This window comes from Diaporthe amygdali (assembly GCF_026229845.1).
Source record: "Diaporthe amygdali strain CAA958 chromosome Unknown NODE_4_length_2575358_cov_65_588622, whole genome shotgun sequence".
Lineage (NCBI taxonomy): Eukaryota > Fungi > Ascomycota > Sordariomycetes > Diaporthales > Diaporthaceae > Diaporthe > Diaporthe amygdali.
Window position 1 is genome coordinate 303898 of NW_026517024.1, and position 16212 is coordinate 320109.

A 16212-nucleotide genomic window follows, 5' to 3' on the forward strand; every position below is an offset into this window, starting at 1 on the left:
AACACCTCGACACCCAGGGCGACGACGCGACCAATCACAGAAACTCGAGCACCGCACCCAAGAATGCCCAAGATGGACGTCAACTCCTACAGGGTCCTTGCTCCGCACCCAACTCTCGCGCCTTGCCCCTTTCTGTCTACGGAATTTACCCTCGTTCGCGCTACGCTCTTATGCCTTCCCTCTCCTTCCCTCCCCGTCGACCCCAAAAATCTCCTAGAGCCATCTCTTCAATCTTGTTCGGAAGATGGCCATGTGTCATGTCAGCGCTTGTGATTCCCGTTGGGACAAGGCGCAGCGTAGGATGGCCCGGCAGTGGATTACACGGATGAATACCGAGGCAGGATTCCTCACCGTGATATCTGCCTGTCCTGTGTCCCCGTAACACGACTGTGGCTGCCACTGCGACACTCGTGTCATCCTGCCATGTTCAGTCCTCTGGATAAAGTGTTTGCTATCAATTGTGTTTGTGCTTGTGTATGTGTATATGTGTATATGTGTATATATATGTGTGTGTGTACACATATACATCTGACAAACAACACCTTATGCGTGACGACGATGGGATGACGAGTCAAAAATACAACAAACCGTCCAATATCGCCGCGAGACCACCCATGCCACACTCACATATGCTCACATTCCATCTTCATGCGAGAGTCATCCTAGCTCAGCCTAATCTAGACCTATGCGACTCCAATTTAGCAGGACCGCAGAGACAGACCTCACGGCAATCTAATAGATGAAAGTAGACTGCCACGTCGAGGCATCTCGCGGCCGCAGATAGATTAGGGGAAATTGACGCAGAGCAATCCATACACCAACCTCCAGTCTGCATGTTCTACCATGTCCTATCCTACTCACTCGCTCGCTCGGTCACTCGGCCGTACATACCGCGTCGTCGTAACCGTAACCGCAGCCTATCAAAGTCACGACACGATGGACCTGCTCGTCGACCAACTTGGCAACCTGCCTTTCTCGTAGCCGGCAACTGTTGCAGCCAACTCTCACCGTAATACACACACATAGACACAAACACACATAGGTGCATAGGTGGCACACCTATCTGCGCCGGTCGTGGGCCGTGCGGGAGATATATCAAAACACCCGCTCAGCCGCCGGCGCAGAACCTCGAACGGCCTAGGTAGCTTGACACACACAACACCGCACACCGCGAGGGGATCAATCGCACGGCTCACAGAGACCGCCTCGTGAGAATCCTGCTTGCTCAAGAAAACTCCCAAAGCCTGTTCGATGTCGTCCGATGTTTTGTCCTCGCCCGCAAGAAATCAACAGAGTTCGGGATGCCTGGCGTCCAAACAAGTACCATGCCTCGCCCCCTCCTCCAGATGGCCCCAAAGGGGAGCCAAACCCGCCGCCGTCCGAGGCCCTGGGTCCAAGCTGTTTGTTTGCATGTCACAGATGTCCGTCCGTCGAGGGCGGACATCGCCACCGCGAGGGGCGTGGTGTTGATCGGGTGGATAATCAAAGTGGACTTGTCACACTTTCACTTTCCTCCTCCCCAACACACACTCATACGCACAGCAAGCAAGTTATTCGTGTAGCACGAGATGATAATAGCCCTCTCAATCAATTCATCGTTTCCCCTCGTCGTTCATCGACAGCTATGTCCGACCTTAGGTATACAGTTTAAAAAATAAGGAAAAGAGAGGAGCAAAAAAGAGGCGCTGGCTCAAAGAACCTCAATCGTTAAAACTAGCCGGGCTCGTAATCGAGAGAGCACCAACTAGCCTTGAGCCTTCCGGTCTTTTTTGGTTCTTCGTCCTCCCCGGTAACGGACGGTTCCATTTCCCTTTCATTCCCTTCCTTTGCACTAGAGATATCAATAATATCGTTCCCGCAAACACAAAAGCCCATTCAATATCGCTCTTCTTCGTGGCCATTGGCATTCCCGCCACGTTGACCACTCTCCTAACCACTCACGCGCGCGCGCGCACACACACACACACACACACTAGTCGGACGCATACCATTTTCCGTTGCGCAGAACCCAACATTAACCGTGCCTCAAAAATTTCGGGTATAATGAGAAGGAGAAAGCAAAGAAAAATATGCATGAAAAAAATAATACCAAGACAGTTGGCCACGAAATGGGGCAGACTATCAGTCCCTCGCCAGTCCGAATCAACACCCATCCCAGTGGTTCCAAAAAAAAAGTTTCAAGAAGCAAATCGCCATGCTGACTTCACAGGCTCATGACTCTTCATCCTCATCAATGCCAACTCCCGGCAGTGAAAAATAGAGACACTCTCGGCTTGATGCGCCTCTATGCGGCGGCGGACGATCGCAACGTGGCCCCGCCTTTTGGGTTTCCAAGCAACTGTCGCAAATTAAGAATGTTCTAAACCTCGAGCACGACTGAAGGCCGGTGGCTGCTCTCGCTGCTCTGCCGGAGGGGCTCAAGGCGGTCGACCAGGGGCTTCTCTCTCTCTGCTGGGGCCACGACGCGGACGCTACCCCGGGTGCTCTTGACGATGTGGCCCGTCTCGACTCGGTCCTGTATCATCTCGTCCAGAATGCGACTCATCTCGTCTACGCTTCGCCGGTCCTTGGGTGAGGATCTGACGCTGCTGTGCCGAAACAGCGGGCGTTGGGGGCTCGTTGGCGAGGTAGGGTTGGAGCGCGGCCCGTTCTCCAGCATCATCAGTTGAGAAGCGCGGGTCTCAATGCTTCGGTCAGCAATCTCCCCTCTCCTAGCCGCACTCCGCAGGGCAATGAGCATTCGGTCCTTGTCTTCCAGCTGAGCACGCAGTTCGGCTATCTCAGCGTCCCTCTCCTTCAGAGCTGTCGACACGCTGTGGTCCTCGCCAACCATGATTCCCTTGCTGCCGGAAGATAGGCCACCTGACGTACGCGATGAGCTTGCCCTCCGGGCCTGGAGCAGGCGCTTCTCCAGAGTCGCGATGTATCGGTTTTTGTCCATAAGGTCGGCCTGCAATGCCCGGTTCTGGGCCGACAAGGATGCGATGCCGTCGCCGAACTCGCCGACACTATCGTCCTCATCCCCTGCAGATCTGCCGCTGTTTGATGTTCGGTGGTCCATGCTGGGTCTCCGCCCGATCGTGGACGAAGACGAAGTCAAAGACGCCGAACGCTCAAGCATGGGCCTACCTACTTGGGATGGTGTCATGGACGACCGCGAGGACCTCATGGACGCCTGCGAAAACCGTGGATGTGAACCAAGAGAGCTCCAAGTTCCGCTGGCGTTGACACCTATCGATTTGGAGCTCAGGATCAATCGGTTGAGGTGATCTATGCGCTCTTTGAGCGCCGTTCGAGCAAGCTGCATCTCCAGCATCTGCTCCTCGTGCCGTGCTTCTGCCTCCTTCTCTCGCGCCAGCTCCTCCTTGGCGTCCTTGACCTTCTCCGCGCTGTCCTCGTTCTTGTCTTTCTTGGCCTGTGATTCCAGCTGCGCCCTTAGCTCCGTGATTTCCATTCGGTATCGTTCGAGCAGCACTCTCGCGCCACCCTCACCGCCAGCACCCAATGCCTCCTCAGCACGCTTCGCATGACTGACTAGGTTGTTCTTCGCCCGCGACGCAAACTTCAGCGTGTTGAGTGTCTCGGTTGTGTGGCTGTTGGCGGATGCGGCACTTCCTGTCGACCCTATTTGGATTGTGCAGAGGATACTAACAAGCGAGTTGCCTGACAGCGCACCTTGGAGCAGCCTGGTCAACTTGCTGTCTCGGTAGGGCAAGTGCTTGCCGTCCTTGTCCGATTTGCCGTCCTTGTGTTCCGAGAGCTTGGACACAACAGTTCCCAGAGTCAACAAGCTCTTGTTGATGTGTGAACCTTCCTGCCGCCGCTCCTTGCTCTCGGCAGCCTTTTCTGATCCTGCAAGATCAATCAAGCTCAAAGTCGAGACCCGCACACCGCCGGGCAAAAGACCAGATCGTTTGTTCTCGGCCGTTGCTGCAGGCCCTCCAGGTACGCGCTCTCTGCTCTCAACGACGATTTGCACTACCGCGTGACTTCGAGAACTCCGGGAATTGAACTGCGTGCTTGCTGTTCGTCGCGCTTGATCGCCCCGGGCGATTACTCTCAGAAGTTGTGTCGGACTTTGCACGATTTCCTCCTTCAGCGGAGTCGCATAGACACCTCGCTTACTGTCCTCCCGCAACTTGATTTCCTCCTGGGCCACCGGACCACCGACAGTCGCACCGGTCGGCATGCCAAGAAGATCATGGATCCTCTCGTTGTAGATCTCTAGATAGCTGACTCGAAGCAAGAATTCCCGGGAAGGCGTTTCGCGGATGTACGAGAAGATATCGGTGATTGCCAGAGGGATCACACCAGGCGACGAAGCAGTTCCTTGCATTGAGAATGTTTTTCCCGTTCCTGTCATTCCATAAGCGAAGACTGTCCCGTGGTAGCCTTCCATGACTCGTCGGACGAGCCGTTTCGCGAGGTGATCGTAGACTCGGTAGTTGTCATCATGCGTCGTGAAAACGTTGTCTGGGAAGGTTAGCGATGTAAAACACCCTCCTGATGTCCTCCGCTGACGTACCATAGTAATAGTCACCCCCTTCCTTGCCCTGATATCCGATCAGAGACTTCCGTCCATCGACCATCCACTCTCCATCAGGTCTATGGTCTTGACCTCCAGCGTCCGGCCGCACCCTTACGCTGACAATCACATTGCCTTTGGTGTCCCCTTTCGACTGTTGTTTACTGGAAGCGTCTGCGCCCGACTTTGCTCCTGAGGCGTCAATTGGGTCGTCATAGGTTGTTGCCGACGTCGAGTAGGAATCTTGTGCCGAGGAGCTCCGGCTTTGCGGAGGCGATGATACGCTTATCAGACCGTCAGAGAATCGTGCACTCGCCCTTGTCACAGATTTTCCTTCGCCGGAACCGTTCAGCAGACTCGGTGTTCCATTCGAGGTTGAGGTTGTCGCAGTGACTGTTTTTGACCTTCGGCCGCCTGACAAGGGGCTTGGTGGAACACTGCTCATACGAGTGTCTCCACGAGGCGGCTGAGGAAACGAGTTGATGCTAACTGTTTTCCGCAGGGCCTTGGTCCCTTGTATGGCAGCGGACACTGAGCGTGGTTGCGGCAACGCAGTCGTAGGAGCTGGTGTAGCTGGCGGTGGGAGTTGGGTGGAAGAAGGAGCTCGTAACCCACTCTTGGGTGTGGTCATTAATGATCTGGCTGGGGTGGACGGTTGCTGGAGACCTGATGACTTCCGCGTTTTGGCGACAGGTAGCGCCGGAAGGGCCATATTCGGCGGCGCATGGGGATTCCGCTGTGGTTTGGGAAGTGCGGTCGTCATCCTGAGTTTGGAACGCTACCCAACGGTAGCTTCGTGCCGATTTCGTCCCCCTCGACGGCAAACGACAGTTGGAGCACGAGTATGCTAGGGACAGGTTCAGGAAGACTATGTGGTCGACCAGTTGTTGGTTGTCCTAAGAAAGGGCTGTTGTAGTTGCCCAAGGAACGACCAGAGCCCGTCCATTAACTGGCATCCGAGATCTCGGGTGGCGGAGCGAACACAGTTCAGGGTGATGTAGTATCCAATTGCACCATGGACTCCCTGATCGTCTTCGTCCAAGGAACTTCGATGTGGTGCCAGGGATCCGCCCAAAAAAAAAACAAGCTAGGCGGAGGGGCCAGAACCCGGCTTATCAAGGAAGAGGAAGTGAAACGGCTTCATGCAACAGCCACAAGCCGACCTCTTCAAGTACCCAGGAGGAGCACTGGGGTAGCTGGCTAGCTAAGGGTTGTCAGCGACTGGACACTCAGAAACAGATATTCACATGGGGATGCTGCATGGGAGGAGCACTGCCTGAAAAAACAGCCCTGTCGTACTAGTAGACAGCATGTGAAATGGTCGTAGCCCAAACGCAGTATAACCTGGGGCTGGTTCGAAGAGCAATTAAGGGCAAGTGAGACCAGAGCGATGTAGGGGTGTTATATCAAATCCGCAACATCTGAGGCTACCTGCACACGGCAGGCTGGTGCCCAAGTGAAAGGGATTCTTTGTGCGCGACAGCTTGAAGAAGGAAAGGTCTTGGAGTCTCCCGAGATCATAGCCTTGCATACCTTTTCGACCTCGTCTCAGATTCCTACGCACGAAGTCGTCCTCCGTCCTCCCTGTGCAGATGTGTATGGTTCAGAGGAAACGATCGGTTTGCGACAGGGCAGACGAGCCCGGATCTAGGACAGGAATGGCACGCCTGCTGTAGCGGGATCTCGCGGCTCGTTTGTCGATCGAGAGGTCGCAGTGGCCTCGCAATGGGAACGCGGTGACGAGCAAAAGTAAGGAGGTCTCGCGGTGAGTGGAAAGTGGGTTTGGTCAAGGCGGCCGAGCGTGGAGCCGAAGCGTGCAATCGCAAGCACGGGCTGGAGTGACAAATTGAACAGAGCAGTCACACTCTCGGGATTTGAGATTTTGCAAGACGAGACGAGCGGGGAGGAGGAAGTCGAGATCAGTCGGGATTTCGAAAAGATGGGACGCAGTGGGCAGTGGGCAGCGAGTGGGTGGCAGTTGTCGTGTCGTGTTCGTGGTCGACCGTTTTGGGGGGGATTCTGGTACCGGTCTTGGGGCCAACGGTAACTAGCAGTGACTGGTACTGTGGACTGGCAGAACGGGAGAACGGGAGAGCTCGAGGGGCAGGGAAGAGGGCTGCTGGACACGGGACGGAAGCAGCCACCAGCGACCAGAACGGATTGGGGGTGCAGCCTGTGGTTCGTGCTCTGCTTCTTCCTCCACGAAATAGTCTAAATGGGAGCCAATGTTGGATAGACTTTTGGATCTCGGGTCCAAGTCGAGGACGTGTGAGGTGTAGGAAGGTGCTGAGCAGCAGCCAAGATGGGCTGGATGGACGGCACAAAGACGCGAAGGGGACGCAGGAAATTGGGCCTGGAGAGACGAGGCCTATGGGGCGGCGGCTGCAGGGTGGGGACCGATGGGCGACCGCCGTCCGGGGTTGCTGATAAGTGCCAGGACGATCTGCACGCAGACTGGACAGTGCTATTACTGCCAATATAACAATCGAGTGATGAATGAATCGATTCGCACAGCACAATTCGACACAACTTCACAAGGCGCAGGGGGGCGAGCACACCAATCGAGACCCAAGGGGCTGGAGGCTTGCAACGCACGCATCGACACGCAACGCAACGCAACGCAACGCAACACACACTAAACACCACATACGCACTCACATATACAACCCAAGCAAAAAAAGGCTCTCTCTGTGTCGGTGGGCGAACAAGCCACGCTCGGGTGCTCAGACTCGACGGAAATGGAGACGACAATAAAATCAAAACCACACATGCTTGAAGGCGGTGCGCAAGGCGGCGCAGGAGGCGTGGGGCGTTCAGTCTACAAGATGACCTAACGTGACAATCAACGTCTGTGTGTCTGTCCGTCATTCCGCCTGTCTGTTCTCTGTTCTCTGTTCTTGGTGCTGTGTGCCATGAGTGCCCTGTGCTCAGTGTGCCTCTTGCTCCACCTTCTCTCCCCCCCTTGATCTCTCTCTCTCTCTCTCTCTCTCTTCTTCTATCTTGCTCATCAGATGACAGAAGGGGCAGTGATGGGACCGATTTAATAATACTGACAGATCGACCATCCGTTTTCGTCCCTCGCGCGTAGCATCTGGTCACGATCCAGTCATCAATCGGTCAGTCGGTCGGGCAGATCGTGAAGGATTGACTTCTCATGTGTGGAGCCAAGGCCTACGAACCATTGCCGTTTTCGCAAGCAGCAATTTGACTTGACCCTGGCCAAGCAGGGCTGCCAGGGCCAACCTTCTTCTCTTCCCATAGGGGTCCCTGACTTGTTGCTGCACGATCCCTGTCCAGCGTCACAGCGGGGAGCCTGTCTTGATAACTGCCTATCGATGACTCTCCGCTCAGGGTAAGGCCTGCTCTCTGGGCCAGTTGCTTGCCCCGTCTGAGGAATCAACCTGGGATTTGTGCTACCTGCATGTACATGCTCGTGTACTATCAAATGTGTGCAGCACAGTATATGCACCCTGCACAATATTGCAGGACACTTTGACCACGCAGCCCACCGTCGGCTTGCTTCTTTCCAAGGTTCCCCAGATCGACCAAAGTCTGGTCTGATCTTTTTTCGGGGAGGTAATGTGCTGTAGGGAAACACATACAGGAGGCTATTGCTTCTTGTCCCGTACGTCCCAAGCCCGTCCGCCTGCCCTTCTGTCCTTCTGCCCACGTCTAGGCCATTATTGACGCAAGGGGACCGAAATCTGTACCACACTTTCACACTCAGCCCATCGCCGTTGGGCTCTGGATGATGGCCGGGGAATCGAGGATGTAACCCTCCCTTTGGACGCAACACCCATCCGTGACCCGAGTTGGGTGCACAGGATCCATGGGCCGTCTCCATCGGGGATGGCGCGCCAGCCTGTACCACAGCCCGTACCACGGTTAGTACCACAGACCTGCCCGGCTGTGTAGCACCCAAAGCATGTGCCCATCCCACCCTGCCCGTCTGATTGCCAGCTTGGTGCTACGCAGTTCCTCTGCTCGATCAATCAGACCCCCATTCTCTCATCTTGTTCCTGGCCACCTGCCCGACATGCAGCAAAGTTAAGCTGTCGAGTCCAACGCTGCTGCATATTCTAGCTGTCTGCCACGGCAGAGGCCTGCGGGAATGAGGCGAGGTCCAACCCGAGGCTCATTTCAGCCCTTACCCCTCGACGTCGTATCCTCAATATCCTTTCGCTCGGCGTCACGACTGCAACGTCTTCCACTCCTCGTCCTCAACGGCATGGCACACACACTCACACACACAGCTTTGACGGCTGTCGCAGGCCATGGCAGTCACAGGCTCGTCATGTCGACTATGCCTCTGGCGCCAATCCCGCAAGCTTTCTCCACCAGCTGTCATCGCCCAGCCTGACCCCAGGATCACAGGCCTTCCTGTGGTCAGCACGGGGTATTCCGTACCGCTGTCAATGAGATGAAAGCTTGCCGGATTGACAGATGAGACACAAAAGAGGAAAGTTTTCCGTCTCACAATTGTTGTTGACACGACACGGATGCACTCGCCGTAATTTCCGCAGGGTGCCACTGAACGGTGATCTGCGAGCGAGGCCCTCAGCAGCCCAATACGGCAATCTATACCCGTTGCCAAACGTACCACGCAGTACTGTCCTGATTCTTCAGAACTATCCGGCCAAGGGTCTCCCGCACGACCGTGATAAATTTGGCATCCATGAAGTGGCGCAAGAGCATCAACAGAATCTCGGTGTTATCCTACAGAGTTTTGCTGGGAAATGACAGCGTTGATGCAGCATGCCTGTGTTGCCCTTGCAACTACTCCCTATCCCTATTCCGAGTCTATAAGATGTCACTGTAAGACGTCACCTCAATATAAGGGGTGTTGGCATTATTGACTGCTGCAGTTGTCTTCACCAGAGCTATAGGGGATTGGCAAAGCGCAAGCCCCGGGCTCGGGTCAGGAGTAACAGCATCTCGGCCCTCGAATTTTTCTTTCTTTTTCTCACACGGCTGTGGTTTCGTCACGGAGGCTGAAAAATCTGCGCCGCAGATATCCTTGCCAGAGCACATGTTCAGAGCAACGAAACGAAACCGCCTCGTCTGGTTCCTCGTTGCCGCTGCGTGGGAACATCCTCTCCCGACGCATCCGTCCTGCATACTCAAGCACATACGTACATGGTTGAGATGAGATGATTGATGATTGACAGATCCGCCCCTCGGTCTGAGCACCTGCTGCATACCCTCGGTCGCACTCGTCCACCCGACATTTCTGCAGGTCGCTGACTCTCGTGCCGAGGAAGATCTGTGACGTTTCGGCTCTCTGCAGATTGGCGAATCAAGACCGCACGTGTGATGGGCTATCACAAGACTTACATCGAGGGCCGAAACATGTTGGCATCAAAGAGACGGCGCCCAAGCGAAAGGACCGTTCCGCGCGAGAGTGAGCGAGACTTTTTGGAGCATGGAGTCCGCGACCCTGAATACCGGGCGAACCTGGCTCACGTTCGGCATGGCAAGCTGCTGAGCGGGCTTCCTGAAACGGAAGTCAAGATGCTGGTTCCCTGCCACAGCAACCTGTCCTCATAGGATCGTCTTTCGGACTGTATGCGTCTGACAATTGTTTCCCATGGTTGGATAGGAATTTTTCGTCCGCACTTTCGCACGTTCGTTTGATTCTAGAATATAGTTCTTACCAAATTCGACTTGGTATTAGCAGCCAGCCTCTCGTCATAAATGTCAACCCTGGATGGGCGGCGAGGGGGATCTCAGCCAGGCCGTGAACCAAGAAACAGCTGAGGACTGTCAGAGCGTCCACAGACGGTTTCGAATGCATGCGGTGATCATTCTCAACGCCGCAATGATTGCTCCTTTGGCTGACAAGCTTTCAGAAATATCATCTGTCGACATTCACTGCCCAATACACCCTACCATCGCGATACCTCAACACCATGACGACTCATACGCCATATTCTTCACTTCTGTATGGTTGGTGTGTGGATAGGCCAGGATCTGGCATACACTTCTGCCACACCCACGGGCTGATCATATTACTGTTCTTCGGCATAATATCTCGCAGCATCGTCTTGTCAGCAGCACGATAGCAAACTTTTGCCCGCCATTTTGCCCTCATTGCAGGTAGCAGCCACCGACTGGCTGAGGGGATCAAGCGCTTTGACCTCGGCAGCTTGCAAGGCTACCCCAGAGCCTTACAACCAAGCTTCGGCTGTTCTGTAACCCGGCTCCTGCAACAGAGGAGCTGCCTCCTCACAATTCAATTCGATTTGGGCAAGGTGATCCTGTCTGAGAATCCTACTTGTTCCAGTGGCTGCTCTCTCGGACCTTGTTCACCGCCTGCTGCGCAGCGAAGCTGTCGAGAGTGATGATGCAGTGCCCACTAAGGCGCAATTCTGCGTCTCGCGCCAGCTCTGCAGGAGCTAGTGCTTCAAGATATGCGAGGCAGGGCCGATTCGGGGAAACAAGCCTCCTTAGGCTCGGCTTGGGGTCCAGCAACATATCAACAACACGCTGATGACCATTGCGCTGCGGATGACAAGAGAAGTAGTGCAACGGTGAAAGTTCGGTTTCTAGAACGGCGCATACTGCGCGACATCGTGGGAACGCCGTCCAGCCATATGCATGGTCGATCACGGAGAAGGCCTTCTTTTTTCCTTTTGACAAGTGTCAAAGAGCTGAACACCTCGTGCTGGACCTGCAAACTGTTCGCCTCACAGGTGTATCCGTGTAACGCAGTGAGCGGTGTTGCCGAGGAAATCCAATGCACGGAATTTGCCTCGTTCATCCAAAACGGTTGCAATATCACAACTCTGATATAAGACTTGTGCGGCAGCGAGATCCGATGGGACAATGATGGTTCGCGTTCTGTACGATTAGCTTCCTCTCACACATGGTTACCAAAAGGATTTCGAGACACGCGGGTCTCTTGGCGTGGCTGTCACGATCATCCTTCCACAGTGCTCAAACTCATACAATGAAGAGAGACCATTCACTGGCAAAATCTAAACATGACAAAAAAAAACTTCAGTGCGCCCTAAGTAGTGACGTCGAACTCAGCAGTCCCCGCTCACGCTTGAACACGTTTCGATAGTCAAGGCCATTCCGTCGCCCCTGCCGCCGCCGTGGCGCTCATCCTATTTTCTTGTTCATACTGGATCTCAGGTGGCGCTCGATAGGGTGTACGGATGTCAGCACTTCCAGACGACGGCGCAGTGAGCTAGACAAGTTGGCACCCGTCAAAAACGGGGTGCTGGGTTTTAGGATGGCCTGGTTGGGGGCGTGAATCCCCACACGCCGCTTCCGAGCCGCCGGCGGCATGACGGGACCGGGTTGATCCAAGATAAACACAACGGCCTGCATAGACTCTCGGGGAGGTCATAGCTCTGCAGGTAGCCGGGCACTCTTGCACTAGCCTCTCAGCGCTCTCCTAGCCCTCTAGGATGGTGGTGGGATGGAGAGGGGCGGCGGATCCCCAAGAACAGACAAGCGCATTGAGCGCGGTGATATCGTCAGACGACACAGCTGAGTCGAGCAGGTCACTGCTGTACGTGAAACACAGGATGGTGGACCTCGGAAATGGGTACCGTGGCTCCGGGCCTGCTGGTTCGGACGGTGATCATATTGCCTAGAATGGGGCCCGGCTATAACGTCGCAATCACATCCGAACGCGAGCGGGGCCGGAGAGAACACGCCGGGCATGGGCATCGGGATGCATTATGTCCCCGCCCGTGGTATCTATTCTGCTTCCTTCACAGCAGCCTAACCCCTCTACCCACGCTTCCCGTTTCAAACACCTCCACAAGTCCGGCGCCAACAGCCTCATGCAGTATCCAGTCAAAGGCCATGCCATGGAAGTCTCGCCATTTCCTCGTCTTCGCTGGCAACACCCCAGCAAATTCCCGCCTTTCCCTCTTACACGCATGTTGTTTCGACTCCTGCTTAGCCACACCTCCGTCCCACCTCTCCCTCAGCAGCGTCTCCGGCATCTCTCTATAGGCCGACTTGGTCAGGATTGCTGTCAGCTGCGATAATGCCGCGGACACGAGCTTCAGGTATGGACCCTGCCCGGGCACCGCAAGCGAGAGGTCAACACCAGGGCTGCCCTGATATGTACTACTGCCCCCAGAACGGGCACCGCTGCCCCCCGATGCATGAACAGCACCGCTGCCCCCCACCGCCTCCATGGACCCGGCAGCGGCGCGCGACACGGCGGCAAGACTGATGTTGGTGCCCCGGTCTTCCGGCCGTGCAAACAAAGACGTGACGCTGCCCACGTCGCGGTCATGAGACGTCGTCAGGAATCCCGCCCTCACAAGCTGGTCGACATGACCCGGCTCCAGTCCGCCATCGCCAGCGCAGGCCTTGAGCTTGGCCGGGTTGTCCCTTAGCCAGCGGCAGAAGGCCCCCTTGGCCTCCTCGTCCAGCACGCCCGACGACTCAACGAGCCGCTCCAGGTCCGCACTGGCGACCAGGTACTCGCCGACGCCGCCGTCGCGGCCGCGGCGGAGCACGACGACCTTGCGCACGGCGCCGGCGCGCACCAGCTCGGCCGCCTCGCGGTCCACGGCCGTGGGGCTGCGCAGCAGCGCCTGCAGGTGCGCGACGGTCGTCACGGGCGGCAGCGCTCGCCGGGCGTTCAGCACCTCGGCCACGCGCGAGGAGCTCAGGCCTAACGATGATGGCTGGTCCGGCATCGGGGTGAACATGTGCTCGCGCGAGTAGCGCATCGCCTGGGGCACGTCGCGCAGCGTCAGGTCTGTGGCGAGGGCGTGCACGAGGCCGGTGTCGTCCAGCCTGTCGTGGAAGAAGTCTTCCTCGTCATCGCCCTGCTGTTTTGAGGGCCTGGGCCTGGGGGGCCCGGGTTTCGTCCGCGGGAGTGAGTCGCTCCATGACGAGGACGAGGGCGATGATCTGCTGCTGGTGGCGGCGGTGCCGTTACCGCTGCTTGTCCGCTTGGGTGCGGCTGGCTTCTTGCGTACGCGGTTCGGGTTCTTGAGTATAGACTTCAGCCGGCTGCTCATAATGTTTGTTGAGACTCTGCGACCACCGGATGTTGATGGAAAAGACAGAGTCTCCCAAGGTTGATGAAAATGAGAGTGAGGTCAGGTTGATGGTACAGGACCGCTCTCCCGAAGTGTAAGGGTGGTCAGCCTCACAGCAGCGCCAAAACGTAAGCGGTTAGGTGCCCCCAACGCCTGTGATTCGCTGTGCCGCTGCTGGACACTTGCCACCTGCAGCCACTAATTCGAATTGGCACGTAAGCGTCTGTCAATCCTACGCCCTGCGGTAATGCTGCAGGTCTGCTCTATCGCCAGCGAAGTTGCGAAAACACATCCTTCCTTGATCTGTTCTTTCATACTGGTCTTGTACAACCTCCAGCAGAGTTTTTCCAATGGACTTTCCGAATGATGGTACAACTTACAGTTATCATGTTTATTTCATATAGTTCGGAAAATTAATATTATTATAACTCTATACCGTATCTAATTATACATCACGGACATAGCATAAATATTCCGTTTCTGCCAATCTTAGGATATTTGGTCTCCTTATGGATCATCCTGATTTCAAATGACTAATACGCATGATGTATTGACGGCGGTGAATAGACCTCCAGTACCGTTTGGTGTCCTCCTGCAGAGGACTTTGTTTATGGAAGACTGTGGTCGCAGAGAAAGCCAACATCAATTACGTACGCCTCCTTGACTTCTGAGGCACTGCTTGTACGGTAGACAGCTTGAACAGCTCCGCGTTTGCACAGAAGAAAAAAAGCAACGGAAGCCAGCGAATAGTCGATACTTCTATGTTAAACCCAAGGCGACTTAAAGCCACAGCACCATCGCCCCTTTGGCTGTGCGACGATCTATACTGTGTGTTTGTGTCGATGCATCCAAAACTAATATTCATGATATTACATTCCTGATGGGCCTGATCACTCCTCTGGAATAAAGCTCACTAGCCGTGCCGATAGTATAGTAATTTGCATAGGGGGGGGGGGGGCTTCGTTGTTGATATTTGATTTCCTCATCAGTCCATCCCAGCCGTCTTGACCCAGGCCAGTCCAACTCCTCTGGATTCAGCTTATAATGGGCGATTTCTTGAGATGCTTCGATCACATTGCTTGAAATATCTCCTCGAAATTCAGTCACCGGATCACCTTCTAGATTATCATTCAATGTGTTTAGATATTCCTCCTTGACAACAACTGGAGCTCCTGCCTCTCATGTATCGAAATTCTCTCTCAGTTGTCCAAGGCAATAAGACGACCCGCCTATTTGCGGCGTAGGGTGCGGTGAGTGCATCACGATCATGTAATGAAGTGTTTATAGAGGCATTTCCGCTTTTCTTAGCGGTGCACTGAATCTCTCAGTAGCATACCTTCCACTGCCAAGCCACAAATATGTGGCTGTTGGTGCTATCGAATGGCTCAGGTGGGGCAGCCCTCCGGTGTGTCACCGTTGCCAACGCTGGCAGGCTACCTGTTCCCTTGTTGTTTGTTGTGGAGAGCCGTATTATACTCAAGTGGAGTAGTCTTTGGTGCTTTTGTTGGTCCGCCGCTGAAACAGGAAGCTCGTACGGCAATGTTCCGGTGAGTTCATGATTTGAGAGACTCTTGGACCGAAAAAAGAGCCACAGTTGTATTCAAGATTCAGTTCAAAGGCTGGGCAACAACTGATTCGTCTTCCATATCAGTTGACAAGTCACAAAAGACTCTACCGTTGGGATCATTCAACTCAGCACAGTAGCGATCTAGCTGAATTTTGAGACGCAAGCAATGGAAGTATATAAAACACAAATCGAATCAAGCCATCCAGGGAATGTCGACACAATTGAGACCGACCTCACATTCTTACAACATCGTTGGGTGATCTAGTACTAAACCCCCCCCCCCTTTCAGACCCTATTTTCACGTCGTTCGCTCTTCTTTCTTCATCGAAGAGCTTGCCGGGTCCCATCCGCAAGCCCGAAATGTTCCAGAACATGACCAACTGCCCCGACGGTGTCCCAGATCCTTCCGCGCTCCCCATGCCATCCAACATAACCTTTGCATACGTCGCATCCAACGATACTAGCAATTCAGCGCTTGTGGCATGCTGCGAGACGAACCCGATCAGCATCGCCGAGAGCTGTTTTGCGTGGTGCGAGGCTCCACCAGCATTGGCTTCAGAGCAGAACTTTTCGGATTGTCTTAGTATCAACGAGCACAATGGCAGCCGATGGAGGCACGGTATTCTGGGATTTCATGAGAAAGAGAATGGGGTTACGGTCACGAGCCCGGCAATGAGCTTGTTCATGCTGGGCATCTGGGTGTTGGCGCTCTTCCAATGACGGTGGCGTTCGAATGAACGTGGGACCCCCGGCAAAGCCATGGCACAGATTGATTAGAGACTTTCAGACCCCCCCCCCCCCCCAAAGAATCACGGAGGATTTGATCGCCCTTCAAGGGATGATATGATGGATTGACGGGCGAAGCCGCGGTCAGAGCTCAGTTCACGACCAGAAAGGCATGATCACTGACCGAAGTGATGTGACGGGGTCAAGTAGTGAATCACACACAAATGCACACGGGAGCTTGACTCAAGGTATCGCCGGACCAAACGAAGCTACTACAGATAGGCTGGAGTACCTGAACTCGTACTTATCACGTCTTTCCTGCTTTCCGTAGTTGGGGGCGTGTGTGACAGTCTTGTAAAAGTCAGTCATAACAGTGC

At 54.8% G+C, this 16212-nt stretch overlaps 3 protein-coding genes across 3 annotated transcripts; 1 reads left to right on the forward strand and 2 right to left on the reverse strand.

The window, feature by feature from the left end:
- Positions 1 to 2359: 2359 nt before the first annotated feature.
- J7T55_008273 (Kinesin-related protein 11) lies at positions 2360 to 5288 on the reverse strand (the record flags this gene model as incomplete). The annotated part of the gene is made up of 2 exons (XM_053138573.1): positions 2360 to 4473; positions 4526 to 5288. The coding sequence occupies 2 exons, from the start codon at positions 5286 to 5288 to the stop codon at positions 2360 to 2362; spliced, it is 2877 nt and encodes a 958-aa protein (XP_052997550.1).
- Positions 5289 to 12249: 6961 nt separating this feature from the next.
- Positions 12250 to 13521, reverse strand: J7T55_008274 (uncharacterized protein; the record flags this gene model as incomplete). Its single annotated transcript, XM_053138575.1, has 1 exon — positions 12250 to 13521. The coding sequence occupies one exon, from the start codon at positions 13519 to 13521 to the stop codon at positions 12250 to 12252; it is 1272 nt and encodes a 423-aa protein (XP_052997551.1).
- A 1948-nt stretch (positions 13522 to 15469) lies between these two features.
- Positions 15470 to 15829, forward strand: J7T55_008275 (uncharacterized protein; the record flags this gene model as incomplete). Its single annotated transcript, XM_053138576.1, has 1 exon — positions 15470 to 15829. The coding sequence occupies one exon, from the start codon at positions 15470 to 15472 to the stop codon at positions 15827 to 15829; it is 360 nt and encodes a 119-aa protein (XP_052997552.1).
- Positions 15830 to 16212: the final 383 nt, after the last annotated feature.